Source organism: Erpetoichthys calabaricus, chromosome 4 (assembly GCF_900747795.2).
Source record: "Erpetoichthys calabaricus chromosome 4, fErpCal1.3, whole genome shotgun sequence".
NCBI classification, from domain to species: domain Eukaryota; kingdom Metazoa; phylum Chordata; class Cladistia; order Polypteriformes; family Polypteridae; genus Erpetoichthys; species Erpetoichthys calabaricus.
In genome coordinates, this window is record NC_041397.2 from 251,754,749 (window position 1) to 251,771,300 (window position 16,552).

The 16,552-nt window shown below is 36.4% G+C and overlaps 1 protein-coding gene across 2 annotated transcripts in view; it reads left to right on the top strand.

The window, feature by feature from the left end:
* chst10 (carbohydrate sulfotransferase 10) overlaps positions 1-16,552 on the top strand; it is a 249,583-nt gene that overhangs the window by 223,931 nt on the left and 9,100 nt on the right. For both annotated transcript variants that reach the window (XM_028800613.2, XM_028800612.2), the window contains one exon: positions 699-804. In XM_028800613.2, coding sequence (XP_028656446.1) covers positions 699-804 — 106 coding nt within the window. The remainder of the gene's footprint in view (positions 1-698; positions 805-16,552) is intronic.

Here is a 16,552-nt window from a genome sequence, read left to right on the forward strand (position 1 = left end):
AAACTGACTGATCAGATTGCTTCGAGGGACTGGGCACACAGACCTTAGTGTTTTATCATATAGCAGATATGCAGTATGGAATTTTTGGAGTTTTGAGGTTCAGGATTCAAATTTTTACTTTGTCTTCCTTTGGTTTTCTTGTTGTTTTCTCCCCTCTTTTTAAATTTCTACTTATTTGTTATCAAGTTTCTAATGTCGCTATTGCTTTGTTTAGTAACATATCTCCTGTTCTATGTAATTAAATAAAGTACTGTATTGTTAATGTTTCTGTGCCATAGTGACTGGCAACAAATACTTTTCATTGTCCTGTAAGGACAGAGTACATTGAAATAAAATGAACATTTTACCATGTTCTAGTCTTAGTCCACATCTAAGCCAGTGTGTAAAGGCTGTAAGTGAACTTTCAGAAAAGCTTCTTTAAGAAAGGTACTATTTTAGAAACCGCTTTTAGCTTGAAAGGATACTGGAAGTAATGTTTAAGTGACACAGCAGTTGTTTATTATGTCCATACAGACAAGCGGCAATAGTAATTTGTTTGAATGAAGAGGGCAATTATCCTGATGAAGATGACATTTTAATGGAAGCCTACTTTTGCATCCAAGTGCCAATGTTGAGAACTAGGGCATTGTAAGATATGTTGCTTGCAAATTCTGATTGTTAATTAATGAATTTTTTTCTCTTTATTCCCCTGCCTCAAGGAGCATTCTCCAGTGTGGATAAGATACCTGAAAATGTGATCCACCACCATGACAAAAATGGGCTGCCTCGTCTTTCCTCTCTGAATGAGAGTGAAATTCTAAAAAGGTTAGAGATCATCTGTACTTTGTCTTGCAGGAATACAAATGTACCTATTTATTTGTGTCTTATTCAGTGCTAACATAAAGTGATTATTTTTAAAGCTTGGCAGGGGCAAGCTGATAACTGTCCTCCATTGGAGACTCATTGGCACGCTTACAGAAACCTTCTGTCTCATGTCAGGGTGAATTATTTTAGGGTATGGTAGATTTTTATTTGTAAAGGCAACCTGCGGTTAGACCATCTGTCCCAGCATCAAATCACCCAGGGGTGAGCCTGGGCATACTTGACATCTGCATACAATTAACAGATCCTTAAGAATAGTGTATGTGTTAGAATGATATTATAAACCTTAACATAATGACTTTAGCCTTCAGACTGAAAATAGAATAGAAAATAAGCCACAAATCCAGCAGAATTGTATACGTGTAGACTATTCATTATGCCATTATAATTATTTTTAAATGAAAACCTTTTCTGTCACGTATGTATTCTTTAAAGTTTTTTTTTTGTGTGTTTATGTTAATTGCTGGATAGGCTGATTGGCCAATCTGACCTGAACCTGTGTGAGGGTGTACATAAATGTGTCTTGCAATTGCTTCCTTATTGCCTTATGCTTTACTGGACCTGACTTCAGCTCCCTGTGACCTTAACTCGAACCATAAAATTTCAATAATAAATGGATTAATGGACTTTATTTTTTTATGTTGATTGGGTTATGAATTTGGGTCTACCAAATCCGTTCCTATCAGAGTTTCTTTCAATTTCCAGTTGCCTTTGGATAGTGTAGAACACCACTGTACTCACTGACATTTTGATTCTGCAATTTCTCTAAATGAAAGGCCTATGCTTCTTAGAGTAATAATGCTCTGTCTTATTTCATTTGTTAATTGCTGTTTTCTTGCCATTATCACTGGCTTATTGTACTGTAGTAATTCAGAGTCTGTTCCAACTCTGCTTTAAGACACAGGGTTTTTAAGTAGTTGGCACATTTTGTTTCAGCTTGCAAGGCTTAATTTATTTTAATTGCTATAAATATCTGTAGGTTGTAATCTTTTAGTTGTTACCTGATGAAGGCCCATTTGTAATATTCTGAGATGTACTTTTTTCAGTGTTTCCTAACCTAAACTTTAAATTTAAATACCTGCAGTTTACTGCTTACCTTGTCACCATTTTAGGTCATTCATTGCATTTCAACTGATTAAACTTGAAGACAAACTGGAAAAGCTGAGGTGTTCTAAAACTTTTGACCATTAGTATACATGTCAAAGCGATTAAATGATACCATTCTGAAAATAAAGAATCAAGTGAAATGCAAGTAAAGCCCTATGAGTGTTTGTTATAAAGAACAGAAAGCAAAAATAGATATGTTTGGCACCCAACTTGAAGATGTGAGACATATGTTAACATCTTGTTTTGGAACAAATGGTCAAAGAGCATATCTTTATCCTGGAAACCTTCACAGATGACTTTCATCGTAGAATTTGATGAATCGTGGGGTGAAAGAAAGTGATCTTCCCCATGCCAGGGAGAAGGGAAAGATTCTCTTTCAGAACAGACAAATCTGTCTTTTTAACATTTTTTTATTAATTGATTTTAATTAGAAACAGATAACATTCCGTACAATCAAGTCCAACTTAACAAAGCAAAATTCAACCCCCACCCAAGAGAAAGAGAGGAGAGCCAATAACGAAAGCTTCTCCTAAAAAAACAGCAAGAAAGGAAGAGCATCCTTTTCCCCGAAATGGAAGCTCATTTTAAAATGTTATGGATTAGATCCTGCCATATTTTTAAAAGGTTTTGAAGAGATCCTCTAAGTGAGAATTTAAAATATTCCAATTTCAAATAGTATGGAACATCAGTTACCCACTGACTTTTAAAAAATCCGTCTTTTAAGAATTTTTTGTGGCACCTTCTGAAAAGAGGGTTGCATGTAAAGCTATTAAACCGCAATTGCGTGCAAGTGGCATAAGACATTTTGTCTTTTCCCAGCCACATTGACAGTTGTAAATGCAGGATGCATCCACACACACAATTCACTTGGAGAGGCTGAGAAAAGTAAAATGTATTGATTAATGTTGTCATAAGTTAAATGAAAAAAATAGCTTGCACACTTTTAAAGACTGAACTGATTAATGTAAGTTACCTGCATTATGCTATACAAGTGTCCTTGAGTTTATCAATTTTAATTAATCCGTTTGTTTGATATTTATTTTAATTGCATTTATTATTCCAATTACTGCGGTGGGTTGGCACCCTGCCCAGGATTGGTTCCCTGCCTTGTGCCCTGTGTTGGCTGGGATTGGCTCCAGCAGACCCCTGTGACCCTGTGTTCGGATTCAGCGGGTTGGAAAATGGATGGATGGATATTATTCCAATTATGCTTATTAGCATGTTTTTATGCTGTTTTAACATTAACATTATTACAGTTAGTATCAATACTTAACAGTATGTGTATCTCTCATCGTTTTTTTTCTCTTTTTTTCTTTGTTTAAAAACAAGGAATGAAATTTATAAATTATAACTTATCTAGTCTTCTTTTTCTTTTTTTTTCTTATGAATGTTTATTAATATGTACCATGCTTAACTCCAGAGAAAATAAATAGTGAGGCACTGTCTGGTTTTGTTGTTCTTTCCCCCCTTTCAGTCTTTGATTGTTGTACTTTGATAATTAGTATGTGACCTTATTTTCAGCAAGTCATTAGTCACTGTTATTGGGGAGTAACAATTTGTTTTTGGCATGACACTCTTCATGCCATGTTAGAGGATAGGAACTCTGATGTGTTTGATTTTAACCTTAATTGGAGAAGCAAGATGGCAGTAGGCTAGGGAGGAAAAATAGAGAGAGCAAGTCATATTTATTGTATGTCCATAGTGTCAACTTCAGGGTTTGCTGAACGCATTATTGCTGGAAGGCTTGGAAGTAAGAAATGCAGTATTAAAGACAGTGAGTTGAAATGTTAAAAGTCTCAATCATGTACTCAATGGAAAGAGTATTTTCACAGGACCTTGTGTTCAGATGCAGTTCATTCTTAATGTTCTAACTATAGTAAGAAGTACCTACTAAAAAATGATTGAACTGTGAAGAATGCTATATATTATGGAGAATAAAGAATTCAGGTTTTAAGTTTTTGCCTTAATTCCCAAAATGAGCTTTCAAGAGCATATAATGGCAGGAGATTTTAATGGAATATTAAATTCTGTTTTAGGTAGGTCATCAACGGTTGCATCTGCAGTATTTAAAGCTGCCCCAATTTCATGTTTTGTTAAGGCTCTTAACCTCATGCATTCATGAACATTTCTCTAACTCATTGTCGCCCATAAGAACTCCAGAACAAGCAGGGGCACTGTCTCCAACAGTCTAGTCACTTCCCTCAAGAAAACACTCCTTGAGGGCACTGAAACGCCCCACCCGTTCTCGTCTGAGCGATTTAAAGTGGCCATTCCCAGAACATGCCATCTGCAGGATGAAGCTCCACAGACGAACCTTAGCAAAGAGCCATCAGTGGCAACAACTTTTTGTTTTGTGTTCGTGCAATTGAGCACCTGTTTATCTTGCTAAGAAGGCCTGTTTTTGTTGATTTATTATTAAACAAAGTGGCCAGGTTGGTACCCCAACTTTTATTTGGACTTTGTCTGTACCTTGCACCAATACAGTATTCATTTTTTGCCTGTGCATCACTGCTATTCATAAATTTAATTTTTTTGTCGTTGTTATTGATGATAACCTTCTGTATTTGTTTTAAACTTTAAGTGTGATGCTGTCATTATAATGAACAACGTCCCACTTATTCTGAAACTTGTTAGTTCAACTTGACATTGTCGATTAAACTAATTCTAGCAAATGAAGGCATTATTACATTTACCAACAATGCTTACAATGCAACTATAAGAGTTTATCTCAACAAATACATAAAAAGAAAGTTCGGAATGCAATTGTCGAGATTAATAATTCAGCTGGAGTTAAATTTAATGAAAACAAAGAAATAAGTAATATTTTTAAGAAATAGAAAACTGTATACATCAGAGTGCAACAATGGAGAGGCTTTTGTTGAATTATTCCTTGACAAAGCAGAATTGCTAGGAGATGAAACGCTGCTCACAGAGGAATTGGACAAACTAGTGATGCTCATCCAAATCAAAGATGCTGTATGTTCTTTACAGAGCGGGAAAGCTACAGGTCTAGATGGCTATCTGCAATTTTATAAAAGCTGTCTTTTTAAAATTACTCTGTCACTGTGTTTGAGAATAGTGTTAGAAAATATAACATTTTACCAAAATCTCTCAACTGGGTATCAATTATTGTGCTTTCAAAGGAGAATAAAGACTATTTTGAGAATGTAGACCAGTAGTTCTCGACCTTTTTTCTTTTGTTTTGTTTTTATCTGAGTTTCACAACTATAATTGTCAACAACTACAGTAAGTAGGCCACACAATAAGAAATCAGCACTAAAGGGCACTAAATGTTAGGCTTACACATAAAACAGAGCATATACAGTATGTTTACTTAGTATTATTTAATACTTTTTTTAAACCAATCTTTAAAAAAAAACAATAGTAGAAAAGAACACTAAACAAAGAGACAATAACACTATTTACAATCCAGTTTAATTACTTCAAATACCCTGTACAAGATTAAAATTATCTAAAATCTTTCAGGGACAGGGAACAGTTTCACAAGCACCAGCATTTTTGGGGTGTGAGTACCTCAGTGGATGAACAGGAGACCCGAATTGGATGGATGATAATTTCTTGCGTGGCTGGGATGCCATAATGAAAGAAAATGGTTAGACATGCTTTCCAGCTAGGGTGCATAAGGAACTCTTAGCTGACCAGGAGAGACAACAGTGCATGGATCATTTATCCCTTGATATGCCAGGTGGCAGCATCCCTAGGCTTTGGTTCCTAGCAGGATACCCACAGGACATGCTGGAAATGGGAGTTTTGGGGTGCAACCCTGTCAAGATCCTTGGGTGCCATCTTAGGCTACTGCAGGGATGTATAATCCATATTTTATTGGACTTCTGTTTGTCCTGGAAGTGGTTCCAACAGTATTCTAGTACCGGAAATACTCTCGGATCTAAGATAAAATAAGCCACTCCGTCTTGCTCAAAGAATCTGTGCTGGGGGGCAGAGTACAAACCTCTTTGGAACAGTGGAATTTGAGAGGATGAATTATGTTTGTGGTACTTTGAATGTGCCTTCCTGTTTTTCAAGGTACTGTAATTAATAGAAGGGACGATATATGAACCTGTGACTGTGTTGGTTTTGATTGTGTCTGGGATTTGAGACTCTGCGGCACCCCCAGCTGGTTATAGGTGTTTGTCACATTCTGGCCATCTTAGGAGAATGTTTGTGCTTATTTGTCAGTGAGTGCTAGATTCACAGATACTCCTAATTATTTAATTGCCTTTTTTATTAGCATACCAGATGGATAGTATTATGCTATGATAAATCTATTGCAATGCCATAATGATGTATCTCCCCCTGCATCTTCTAAAACTTGGTGAGAAAGTGAAGCCTCCTATTTTCTCAAACTAGACAAAATGTCAGGAATTCATTAAAGCTGTTCTAAAATAAACCTGTCAGGCTCTGCTTTTCCTCTGATTTTCTTTTGATGTTTTTACATATGTGAAGAATTTTTTCAGAACAGGCCTTTTGTTCATACAGCTTTTTGAACTAAAGGGTAATGGTGTGGTTCTAAACGTTGATTACAATTTAATGTAATTGTAATATTAATGTCTAGGAGTGTTATTACTTACTGTAATTTGAAATTATGCTCAATAAAACTAAATAGGCTAGGTTGATTGTCAAATATTTTTTTTTAATCATTCTCAGAAAAAATGTCAAATCAGAATACTGGGATAACTGGTGCATAAAGATCATTCATATGTTACAAAATATGGTATGAGGTGTTTTTATCCATGCCCTCTGTGTTTCATAACAACTGAACATACTGCACATAAATCCATAAGACTGGATTTGAATCCTAGCATGGTTGAAGACTCTGTAGATCTGGCTGTTTTTCTTCCTATGTCATGGTTGTTTTTTTCCCAATGGTTTTCACTCCACATCCTGCAGGTATGTGTGTTGGACTAACTATCTAGGTAGGCCTGATGTCTGTGTGTGCATGAGCATGTTTGTGCATGGACTGGTTCCCTTTTTGGGGTAAGTTTCTGTCCTGCACATAAGTGATTCTCTATGTTTGAGTGGACACACAGCACACATGCCTACACCTCATATTACAAAGCAAGAGTGTGTCCTTTCATATCACATAGACGTGTATTTCTTTTTCAGGGATATGTGATATTTTGTCTATTTGTGTGACATTTGTGTCATATATGCAGCCAATGTAGACAAATCCAGATGAGCTTTAAACATTATTTTGTCCATGCACATGTGTTGGACCAATGTACAGGAAAGTATTAATTGGCCTTAATGCTGCTACCATAGCACTGCAATCCTAAAGTAATAAGCGTACTTTGAAAATGGAGGAATAAATAAACATACAGGTTCAGGTTTTATCTACTAAAGTAAATATGTAAAAGGACAAATACAGTAAGTCTCTTAATTTCAACCAGTTTTAGTTTTGTATTTAATGGCTGACAAAATGACTAATGTGTGAAGAAAAATTAGCAAAGCATATTCAGTATTAGGTGGTGAAGGAGTAAGCTGCTTAAATTCTCAGCATGATGCTATGAAGATGACATACTCTGGTACACAGAATATTGAGTAGCTTTGTCTGATTAAATTCTGTTGTCATTGTAATTTTTTTTTTTTTTGCATGAAAATGGAAAAAAATGTAAATATTATTGTTATGAAGTAGAAGAATGACATGCAGAGAAAAATAATGTCAGAAAGATATAAAGAAAGTAATTCAAGGCCAAACAGACTTTAGTGCTATCACTCACGCCAGAGTCTATTTAACTGAAAAATGACTCTTAAGAAGAACAACATAGCATTCTTAAATCCACTTAATCTGGTTTAAGGTTGCAGGGGGAGATCAACACAAGTCATTATCCATTACTCTAAAGCAAACACAATTTCAGCTTCACACTGAACAATTTAATGCAAATGCTTGTCTTCAGGTTGCAGTATTCCAAGGCAAATAATTCAAAGACAAGTAAATATGACCCTTTTGTACTACGACTTGCTATTCTGTAATATTGGACTTTCCTGTGTCATTCTCACTGTCTAGAATTCAAAAGTGAACTGAAGTGTCGTTTGGTTTTTAGCTTCCCAGAAGATTAAGCACTAGCTAAGAAGCACAAAAATTCAATTACATAATCACTACTGAGAACGGGGTTAGAAGAGATGTAATAATGCTGGTTTTTGCTATACACAGCAAAATCACCAGTGTTAAATTAACTGTTTTAGAGTCAAAGTAGCAGCTAAAGTGTATATATGAAAAAAGTGGACCAATAAAAACAAAGTAATAACACTGGCGATTTAGCTGTTAAGCTGTACAGCATGGAATTAATGTTTTTTTTTTTGTTTGTTTTTTATTTAATTATTATTATATTACAGAAAGGCACTTTGACTTTAACAGTTCCAGTTTAATACCATTGCAGACTTTAGAAACAGTCACGAGGATTACAGGAGTAGGTCTCATCTTTAAGCATTTATACTAAAGAAAAGGCTAAATAAATGCATTGCGTTGTTTCCAGTTCTTGGACAAACCCATCCAGCATTTCTTATTACTATAGTGCTCACATAAAAAAGTGTTTTTCTCAAATGTGGTGGAGAAATGTGTGAAGAATTATATGCATAAACATTTAAGAGACATGTCACCCAAAAATGTCATCATTTCAGTTTTGCATAATTGCACCTGGCAAAAGAAGTGAAATGTGCTTGTCAGCAGACAGAGACACATCAATTTACCCATCAGTTTCAAGAATTGGAAGTGTCTTCCCATTCTAGACTGTCAGCAGCAATTGCTTTCTTGCAGCAAACAACTTATTTTACTTTCTTTACAACTATTGCTCCTTGCTGAATTGCTGACCTCTGGCAGTGCTGAGCAGCCTCTTTTTTTAAAAAATGAAAGCATTGCCCTGGTGGAGCTGATCCAATTTCAGCAAGAGATTTAAAAAAAAAAAAAAATCGTAAACTAGTTGCCATTCTAGCAAGGTTTTTAAAACCCCATTGCAAGGATTTAAAATCTTGTCCAAAGAAAGGATAAAAAAATTACTCTTAATACTTCAACTCCTCAATGATTTTCTGAGCCTTGTTTGCATAGAATAAAACAGGACTACAGTCCCCTTGTTGTTAGTTTTTTCATGGAGTCATACTATGTGCTCAGTGCATTAATACCATTCGGCTATACCATTAACAAATATATAATATGTCACCATCCATTTTCAAACCTGGTTAATCCAATTCAGAGACCAGAGCCTGTCCTGGGACCAAGTCCTGAAAGACTGGATCCAGTGCTGAATGAGGTAAAAATTAGATGGAATACACAAGGACACACACATCAACACTCACTCATACTGGACAAATTTAAGGTCAATAGTTAGACCAACATGCACTTCTTTGGGATGCATATATTGAAACACAAGAAGAATGTGAACACATGTACACACTAAACAGATGGTGTCCTGTTAGTCATTTTAAATTTAAAATACAAAAACTAGAAAACCATCTGTGAAAAAAACGCAATCAATTTTCAGTAGAATTTTAACATTGAATGTCATACCAGAGGTACCTCCAGTACTAGGTATATGTTTAAATGATGTTGTGTTACTGATGTGGAATATGGTACTTGTTGAGGACAATTCATGATTAACACAGAAATTAAATAAAATAAATAAATAAAAAAAATGCCATTTATATTCTTCTCATCACTCCACTTCTGCCATTCCATGTAAGTCTTGAAGTCTCAAGGTAGAATTAATAAGTCAGTAGATGATCAATCTAAAAGCTTAAAAATGTGAATTGATGTTAATATGTTGTTGTATCTCAGCTGTTTTGAGGTGACCACATATTTGTCATATGTTGTCGGGCATCTCCAAGTTAAGGGAGATCAAGATAGAGAGAGAGAGAGAGACAGACTACCTGCGGTCAGTAATTCTGGTTTCAAATCCAATACTATGCATAGAGGTTAGTCCAGCTAAATCTGGAATTCTCTCCCTAGGACTCTTCATGAAGCTCCATTGAAGAGATGTTTCAAATCTTTAATCTCTGATTTTCACTCCTCTTGCCAATAACTTTGCTAATCACAATTGTACCATACTACTCTACTCCACACTGCTATTCATTAGTTCCTTATCCTTTAGTAAACTTGTAAAATTTGCAGATGGTAGTAAAATTACTGGAATGTCAGACACTCTTGAGTGTATAAGAAACAACTCATGAAGACTTGAACAATCTCTAGTACTGGATGAACACTTGGAAAATGCAATTTATCAGAGAAAAGTACACATGGGCAAAAGAAGTGTCAGTTATAAATACAAGATGGGAGACACACTGTCATAAAGGAAGCAACCTCTGAAAAAGATTAGGAATTTATGTTGACACAACATTTTCATCATCTAAGCAATGCACAGAAGCAATTAAAAAGGCATATAATATATTAGGTTATATTGTTAAAAGTGTTGAAGATAAATCAAAGGACATTATGCTCAGACTGCATAATTTACCAGTGAGACCACATCTGGAGTATTGTGTGCAGTTCTGGTCACCACACTACAAGAAAGACATAGCAGGACCGGAAGCTGTGTAGAGGAGAGGAACCAATTGCATCCTAGGGCTTAAAGACATGTCCTCCTCTGACAGACTCCAAGAATTAATCCAGTGTAGACTTGGATAGAGACCTATTGCAGGAAGTAGATCCAGAAGAATTCTTGCAACTTAACAGTGAATCACATACTCAAGAAGACCATTGGAAATTAAGTGGAAGTACATTTAGTAACTCTTTAGAAAGAGTTGAAGGAATTGGAAACAACTGCCAAGACATGTAGCTGATTATCAGTCTGTAATCAAGAGGTTTTTTATTTAATTGTAGTATACAGTAAATTCACAGTACCAGGAAGGTGTGTCAGTTTGATGGACTGAATGGTCGCCTCTCGTTTGTCAGATTTCTTATGTTCTTTTATCCTAACACTAGCCGTCCCCCGCAGCTCCACCCGCATAGTAGTGAAACAGGACAGTGTGGAGGGCCCTGCCCGGCTCCCTACTCCTGAAGTCACGCTTCCCCCTCGGCCCGCAGCCTCTGTCTCGGATTAGTACGAATATATATCGCTCCTGCAAGCGAACTATGATTCTTAGCTCGATGAGAGAAGTCACAAAATCAACAGGAATGTTCAAGCAAATTAAAGAAAAAAACCATGATCTAAATCCATTAAGTAGTTCTCTCGTTCTCTAGCTAAGCAGAGGAAAGGAACACCCCGAGACTGGTGTGTGAGGGCCCCGCCCCCTCCCCTCGGCCTGCTGCGTTTCACTTGGACTCGTGCAAATAAATCGGTACCGCAAGCAAACCTATGATTCATAGTTCAATAAGAGAAGTCGCAAAATCAACCAGAATGTTCAAGCAAATTATAGAAAAATACCCAATCTAAATCCGTTAAGTAGTTCTCTCGTGAAAAGCGGACAGACAAACGTTGGATTTTATATAAAGATGCTGTTGCAAGTTGTTGTGTTTACTACTTATATTGTTCATTCTTGTTAATTTGCGTAGAGACTTGTGATGATGGTTTACTCTATGAATGGAATTATAGAAAATTCAGATTGATTGGCTTACTGTTTTGAGTTTCAAGAATGCTGTCATCAGAGGATCTAAAATGTCCAACAGTTTTGAACAGGTCAAGCAGGAGTGACAGTAGTTGGAGGTGTTGTAATCAACAGATTTATTAGTCAGTCAGCTGAGTTTAGTAAATAATACAATATTGTGTGAGACATTAGTATAATTGATGTGCTGATTGACCAATGAATTGATCCAGATGTCCCAAGAGTTAGGAACTAGAGTATCCATGTTAATTGTGCAAATTAAAAGGAGCAGTAGCTGCAACCAGCCCATGGGTCTCAAATTATGACCTAAACTTAATCAGAAAAACTTCCTCACACTGTAACCATCTGCTTTTGTGCTTATGCCAGTTGTTCCAGATTTCTGCCTTTTGTAGTGAGAAAACTAGCCTCTCATAGGGAATCTTATAAAAAAAAAAAAAAAAAAAAGTCTGTCTCAGAGCCTTATATTCTGTGAACTAATAGAAAAATAGAATTTTTCTTTGTGATTGATTTGTTTCTGTCCTTTTTTGGTTTATGTAAGTGAAAGAAAGACTTGCAATAGTCTGCACTAAAATGTAATGCAAGGCAAGAGGCAGAAATGAGATTTGTGCTGACTCAGTGACTTGAAAAGCCAAGGCTTTGTTTCAGTTTGGTGATTCTCCTGTTTGATTGGCAACCCTATTAGGATGAGCATTTGCTTGCTTTTCAAGCTTGAACAAATCTGTCCTGCTATTACGTATGATTTGGTATTGGTTTTCACCATTTTTATGTGATGTTTCAAACTCATAGACTGCTAGTGCCAGTGGTCTTGTTCTCCTGACAAGATGTATGCCTAGGCAGCTTCTATTTCCTGTATCAGAAGAGGTTCTGTGAAACCCTGCTGAAGCCAACATCTTAGTTCACGCTTTTCTCGTTTGAGTCTTCTTGGAGCAGAAAGGAAGAAATGGGATATTTCATAATAAAGAAACACAATGACTGAAAGTATTTAGGTAAAAAATTAACACCTGCAGAATGGCCCCAAAATATTGTTCATAGTAAATTGAGATTTCTCTTTTCTCACTAATAGTTTTATATTTAAATGTGCCTTACCTCTAGTAAATGTGATACATATTAGCAAAAATGATTTTGACATTCTTAAACCCACCTAATCAACTTCAGTTACTGGGGGCCTGAAGCCCATTCTGTCAGAATGGGGCTCAAGGCAGGAACCATCACAATCCTGCACATACACATCCAGACCCAATCTGGAACCCCGAATTACCCTGATTTGCACACCTTTTGAAGATGTAGGAGGAAAACCTAAAGTACGACCCACATAAATGTGGGGAGAAACATATAAACCCAACACATGCAATAAGCGAATGTGAGATTCCAGTGCAGGATGCCTCTGTTGTGGTATTTATAACACGTTTTTAAAATTGTGGTCACATTACAGTATAAAGACCCTTTATAAAGCAGCACTAAATAGTCTATAAACATTTTATTAACTAAGCTATAAACAATACATTATAATAAGAAATAGTATAATTAGACTCTTACAATATTTGACCATATTTTTTGTTGTTTTATGTCATGTTAGAAAGACTTCTAGTATACTTTATAAACACAAAATGCTAATAGATCCTTATAATGGATACTAAAGTGCTACCAAACTTGTGATCATTTTTAACCAGCTTCTGGTAAATTGCTTATCTCAGTTATGTACTTAACTGAGAGGCAATCAGCTTCTGTCAATATAATGGAAAAGTTATTACAAAGAAAAAACAATTAAACATGTCAAAACATTTTTATAAAAATATTACATTTTATGTAAGTGGTGTGCTACCAAATCTCTCTCATACCATTAGAGGAAAAAGTCCTACATCTGCAAAATTTGGCAGAAAAATGATTAAAAAATTGAAGAGTGGCATTTACCTCTCCAGAAACCCGAATTCAGATGCAAGGCTGGTCACTGTCTGTCGTCGTCTTCTTTTGGCTGCTCTCATTAGGGGTTACCACAGCAAATCATCTTTTTCCCATATCTTCCTGTCCTCTTCTTCATCTTGTTCTATTACACCCATCACCTACATGTCCTCTCTCACTACATCCATAAACCTTCTCTTAGGCCTTCCTTTTTTCCTCTTGCCTGGCAGCTCCATCCTTAGCATCCTTCTCCCAATTTACCCAGCATCTCTTCTCTGCACATGTCTAAACCAACACAATCTCTCCTCTCTGACTTCTCTGGTCTCTGTTCTCCCAACCGTCCAACCTGAGTTGACCCTCTAATGTACTTGCTCCTAATCCTGTCCATCCTCGTCACACTCAAGGCAAACCTTTAACCTCTTTAACTCCTGTTTTTTGGTCATTGCCACTGGCTTCAACCCATATAACATAGCTGGTCTCATTACCGCCCTGTAGATCTTCCCTTTCACTCTTGCTGATACCCATCTGTCACAAATCACTCCTGACACTCTTCTCCACCCATTCCACCCTGCCTGCACTCTTTTTCACCTCTCTTCCACAATCCCCATTACTCTGTACTGTTAATCCCAACTATTTAAACTCATCCACCTTCACCAACTCTACTTCCCTGCATTCTCACCATTCCTCCTCCCTCTCATTCACCCACATGTATTCTGTCTTGGTCCTACCGAACATCATTCCATTCCAGAGCATATCTCCACCTCTCCACAGTCTCCTCAACTTGCTCCCTACTCTAACTCTAACCAGCCTAACAAGGCTGGTCACTGTCTGTATTCTCCTGGTAGTCTTGAGTTTCTCAAATCCAGCAGTCAATATGAGTGCTTCACTATCTTTTATCAAAATGCTGATGTTCTGGTGCTGTTACACTGTCATAAATTCATTTTTCGTAATGCACATAATACACAAAGTGATTTGGGTAGCAGGCTAGTTTTAAACTGAGTGTTTCAAATGGTTCAGCCGACAAGTTTGCTAGAAAAGAGCTTTAACATCTGCATTGAAAAATTGCTGCTGTTATTCAGATTCTCTCTGCTAATTGCCTGCAGAGCATTATGAAAAACCGAGAGTAATGAAATATTTTGAAATGGCATTAAAATATTGCCATATGCTCTCTGTATTTATACATCTTGAAACATAGTTTATTCAGTATATTTTCTCCACAAACTTTTCTTCATATAAATATAATCAGAGCTTCCAAAATCAAATGTTATTTCATAGTGTGTTTTCTTAGTAAACAGGTTATGTTCTTATCATATTCATTATTGTTTCTATGTGCATACAGACAGTATCTTATGAACCAGATAGACATTGTGATATTTCTTTTGACTTTGGATTGATGACATTTTTCTAGTTTTGCATGCGCAGTATGCAGGGCTTTTTGCTTTCTGCACTAAGTGCTGCTAGGATAGGCCCTTACCCCACTGTGACTCTGAATTTAATTATGCTTCTTTGAGAATGTTATGATAATAAAAGAAATAAAACTATCAAGGAACACTGGAGAACAAACCGTCAACCCTATTGTACATCATCACATCCTCTTATTAGTCAAACAGGTTTCTCAAAAAATATCTTGTATTTGGAACTAGTTTCAGGAGACAACAGCATGCGGTCCTTGAGTAACAATCACATTGAATCAATAAAACTGCCATAGTGGAATGCTCATTCTATAGCTTTACAGGAAACAAAAATCCTGTCATTTCTAGGTTTAATGCCTTTTATTTAAAATTATAAGTTAAGAATGGCAAATTGCAAAGTCAAAATGGCACTAAATCTTGACAGCTTAACGTTGTTTCCCTTGGCCCACAATCACGCTATCTGAGGCAGATTTGCTATGGATTGTCTTACTGTGGACATGCCGCTCCTCTTTATATTAAAATTTAACTCTTACAAACAAAACTTGTTTGAATTAAAGATCTTGCCTAAACCAAATCCAGGATTTCCATTTCTTTTTCATGTCTTTTGCTTTAAGCCATATGTTTTATTTGAACTATTCTCTCGTCAGTATATTAAGAAAATGTGCCTTGCAGCACAATAAAATATAGCTTGTAGTGTAGTGTAGCATGTAATACTACATTATACTCAATTAAGCTTAACAAATATTAGCGCAAGCATCATCAAACGTGGATATGATAAAATTAAGGTATAACACACTTTTGTTGAGATTAATGCATAATAGCATTTCAAGAGATTCTAAAACTCACATTCACATTTTATTTTAAAGAAATATGATCTAGTCTTTGTAATTAAATCCAAAATAATGGAGCGGAGCATAAAATATCACTTTGCTTTCCCACGCTTACCATGTTCAGTGAACAAGCACTTAATATCAAGATCATTTCTTGTTTGCCTGCAGAGCAACCTGAATTCATCAAAACATGCAGCACAAGGATGTCGACTCCAGTGTGTATCATAGTTATTGCAAATTAGCTGGTGGCGTATTTCTGCTCTCAGTAGATCATACCATGTCATCCCACAAATGGTTGACTGGATTAAGGTATATGGTTTAGACTGAGGAGGCCACTGCATTAAAGAGAGTTTATTGCCATGCCCCTGTAACCGCTGGAGGTCTTATTTAGTGTGGCACACTGGTTACGCTCTCCTCTGCTTAACTTTGCTCTGTGGATGATTAGCTGCTGTCATTATCTTTAGGTAGGCACAACTCCGAATGTGGTAGGCACTTTATTACTTTAAAGATACCCCTCCTGCAGGACAAGAATTCAGAATCTGTTGCTTGCTTTGACCTCCCAGTTTTATTGCAGGAAACGAACATTGTCACCAGGGCCGGATTTATATGAAAAGAGGCCCTAGGCTATTCCACTTATGAGGCCCTTTCACCTTCCATTTTTAAGTTTGTAAATTACATGAGAGATAATAAAATTTTGCTAACAATTTGAATGTAGGCCCCTCTTGATCTTGAGGCCCTAAGCTGAAGCCTAGTTAGCCTATAGGAAAATCCGGCCCTGATTGTCACTTGCAATAAAGGAGCCTACGTGCTGATGTAATAGGCTAGTAGGATTATCCTAAGTTTATTTACAGATGGGTACACCACTGCCATGATGAGATGCACCTGATTAGT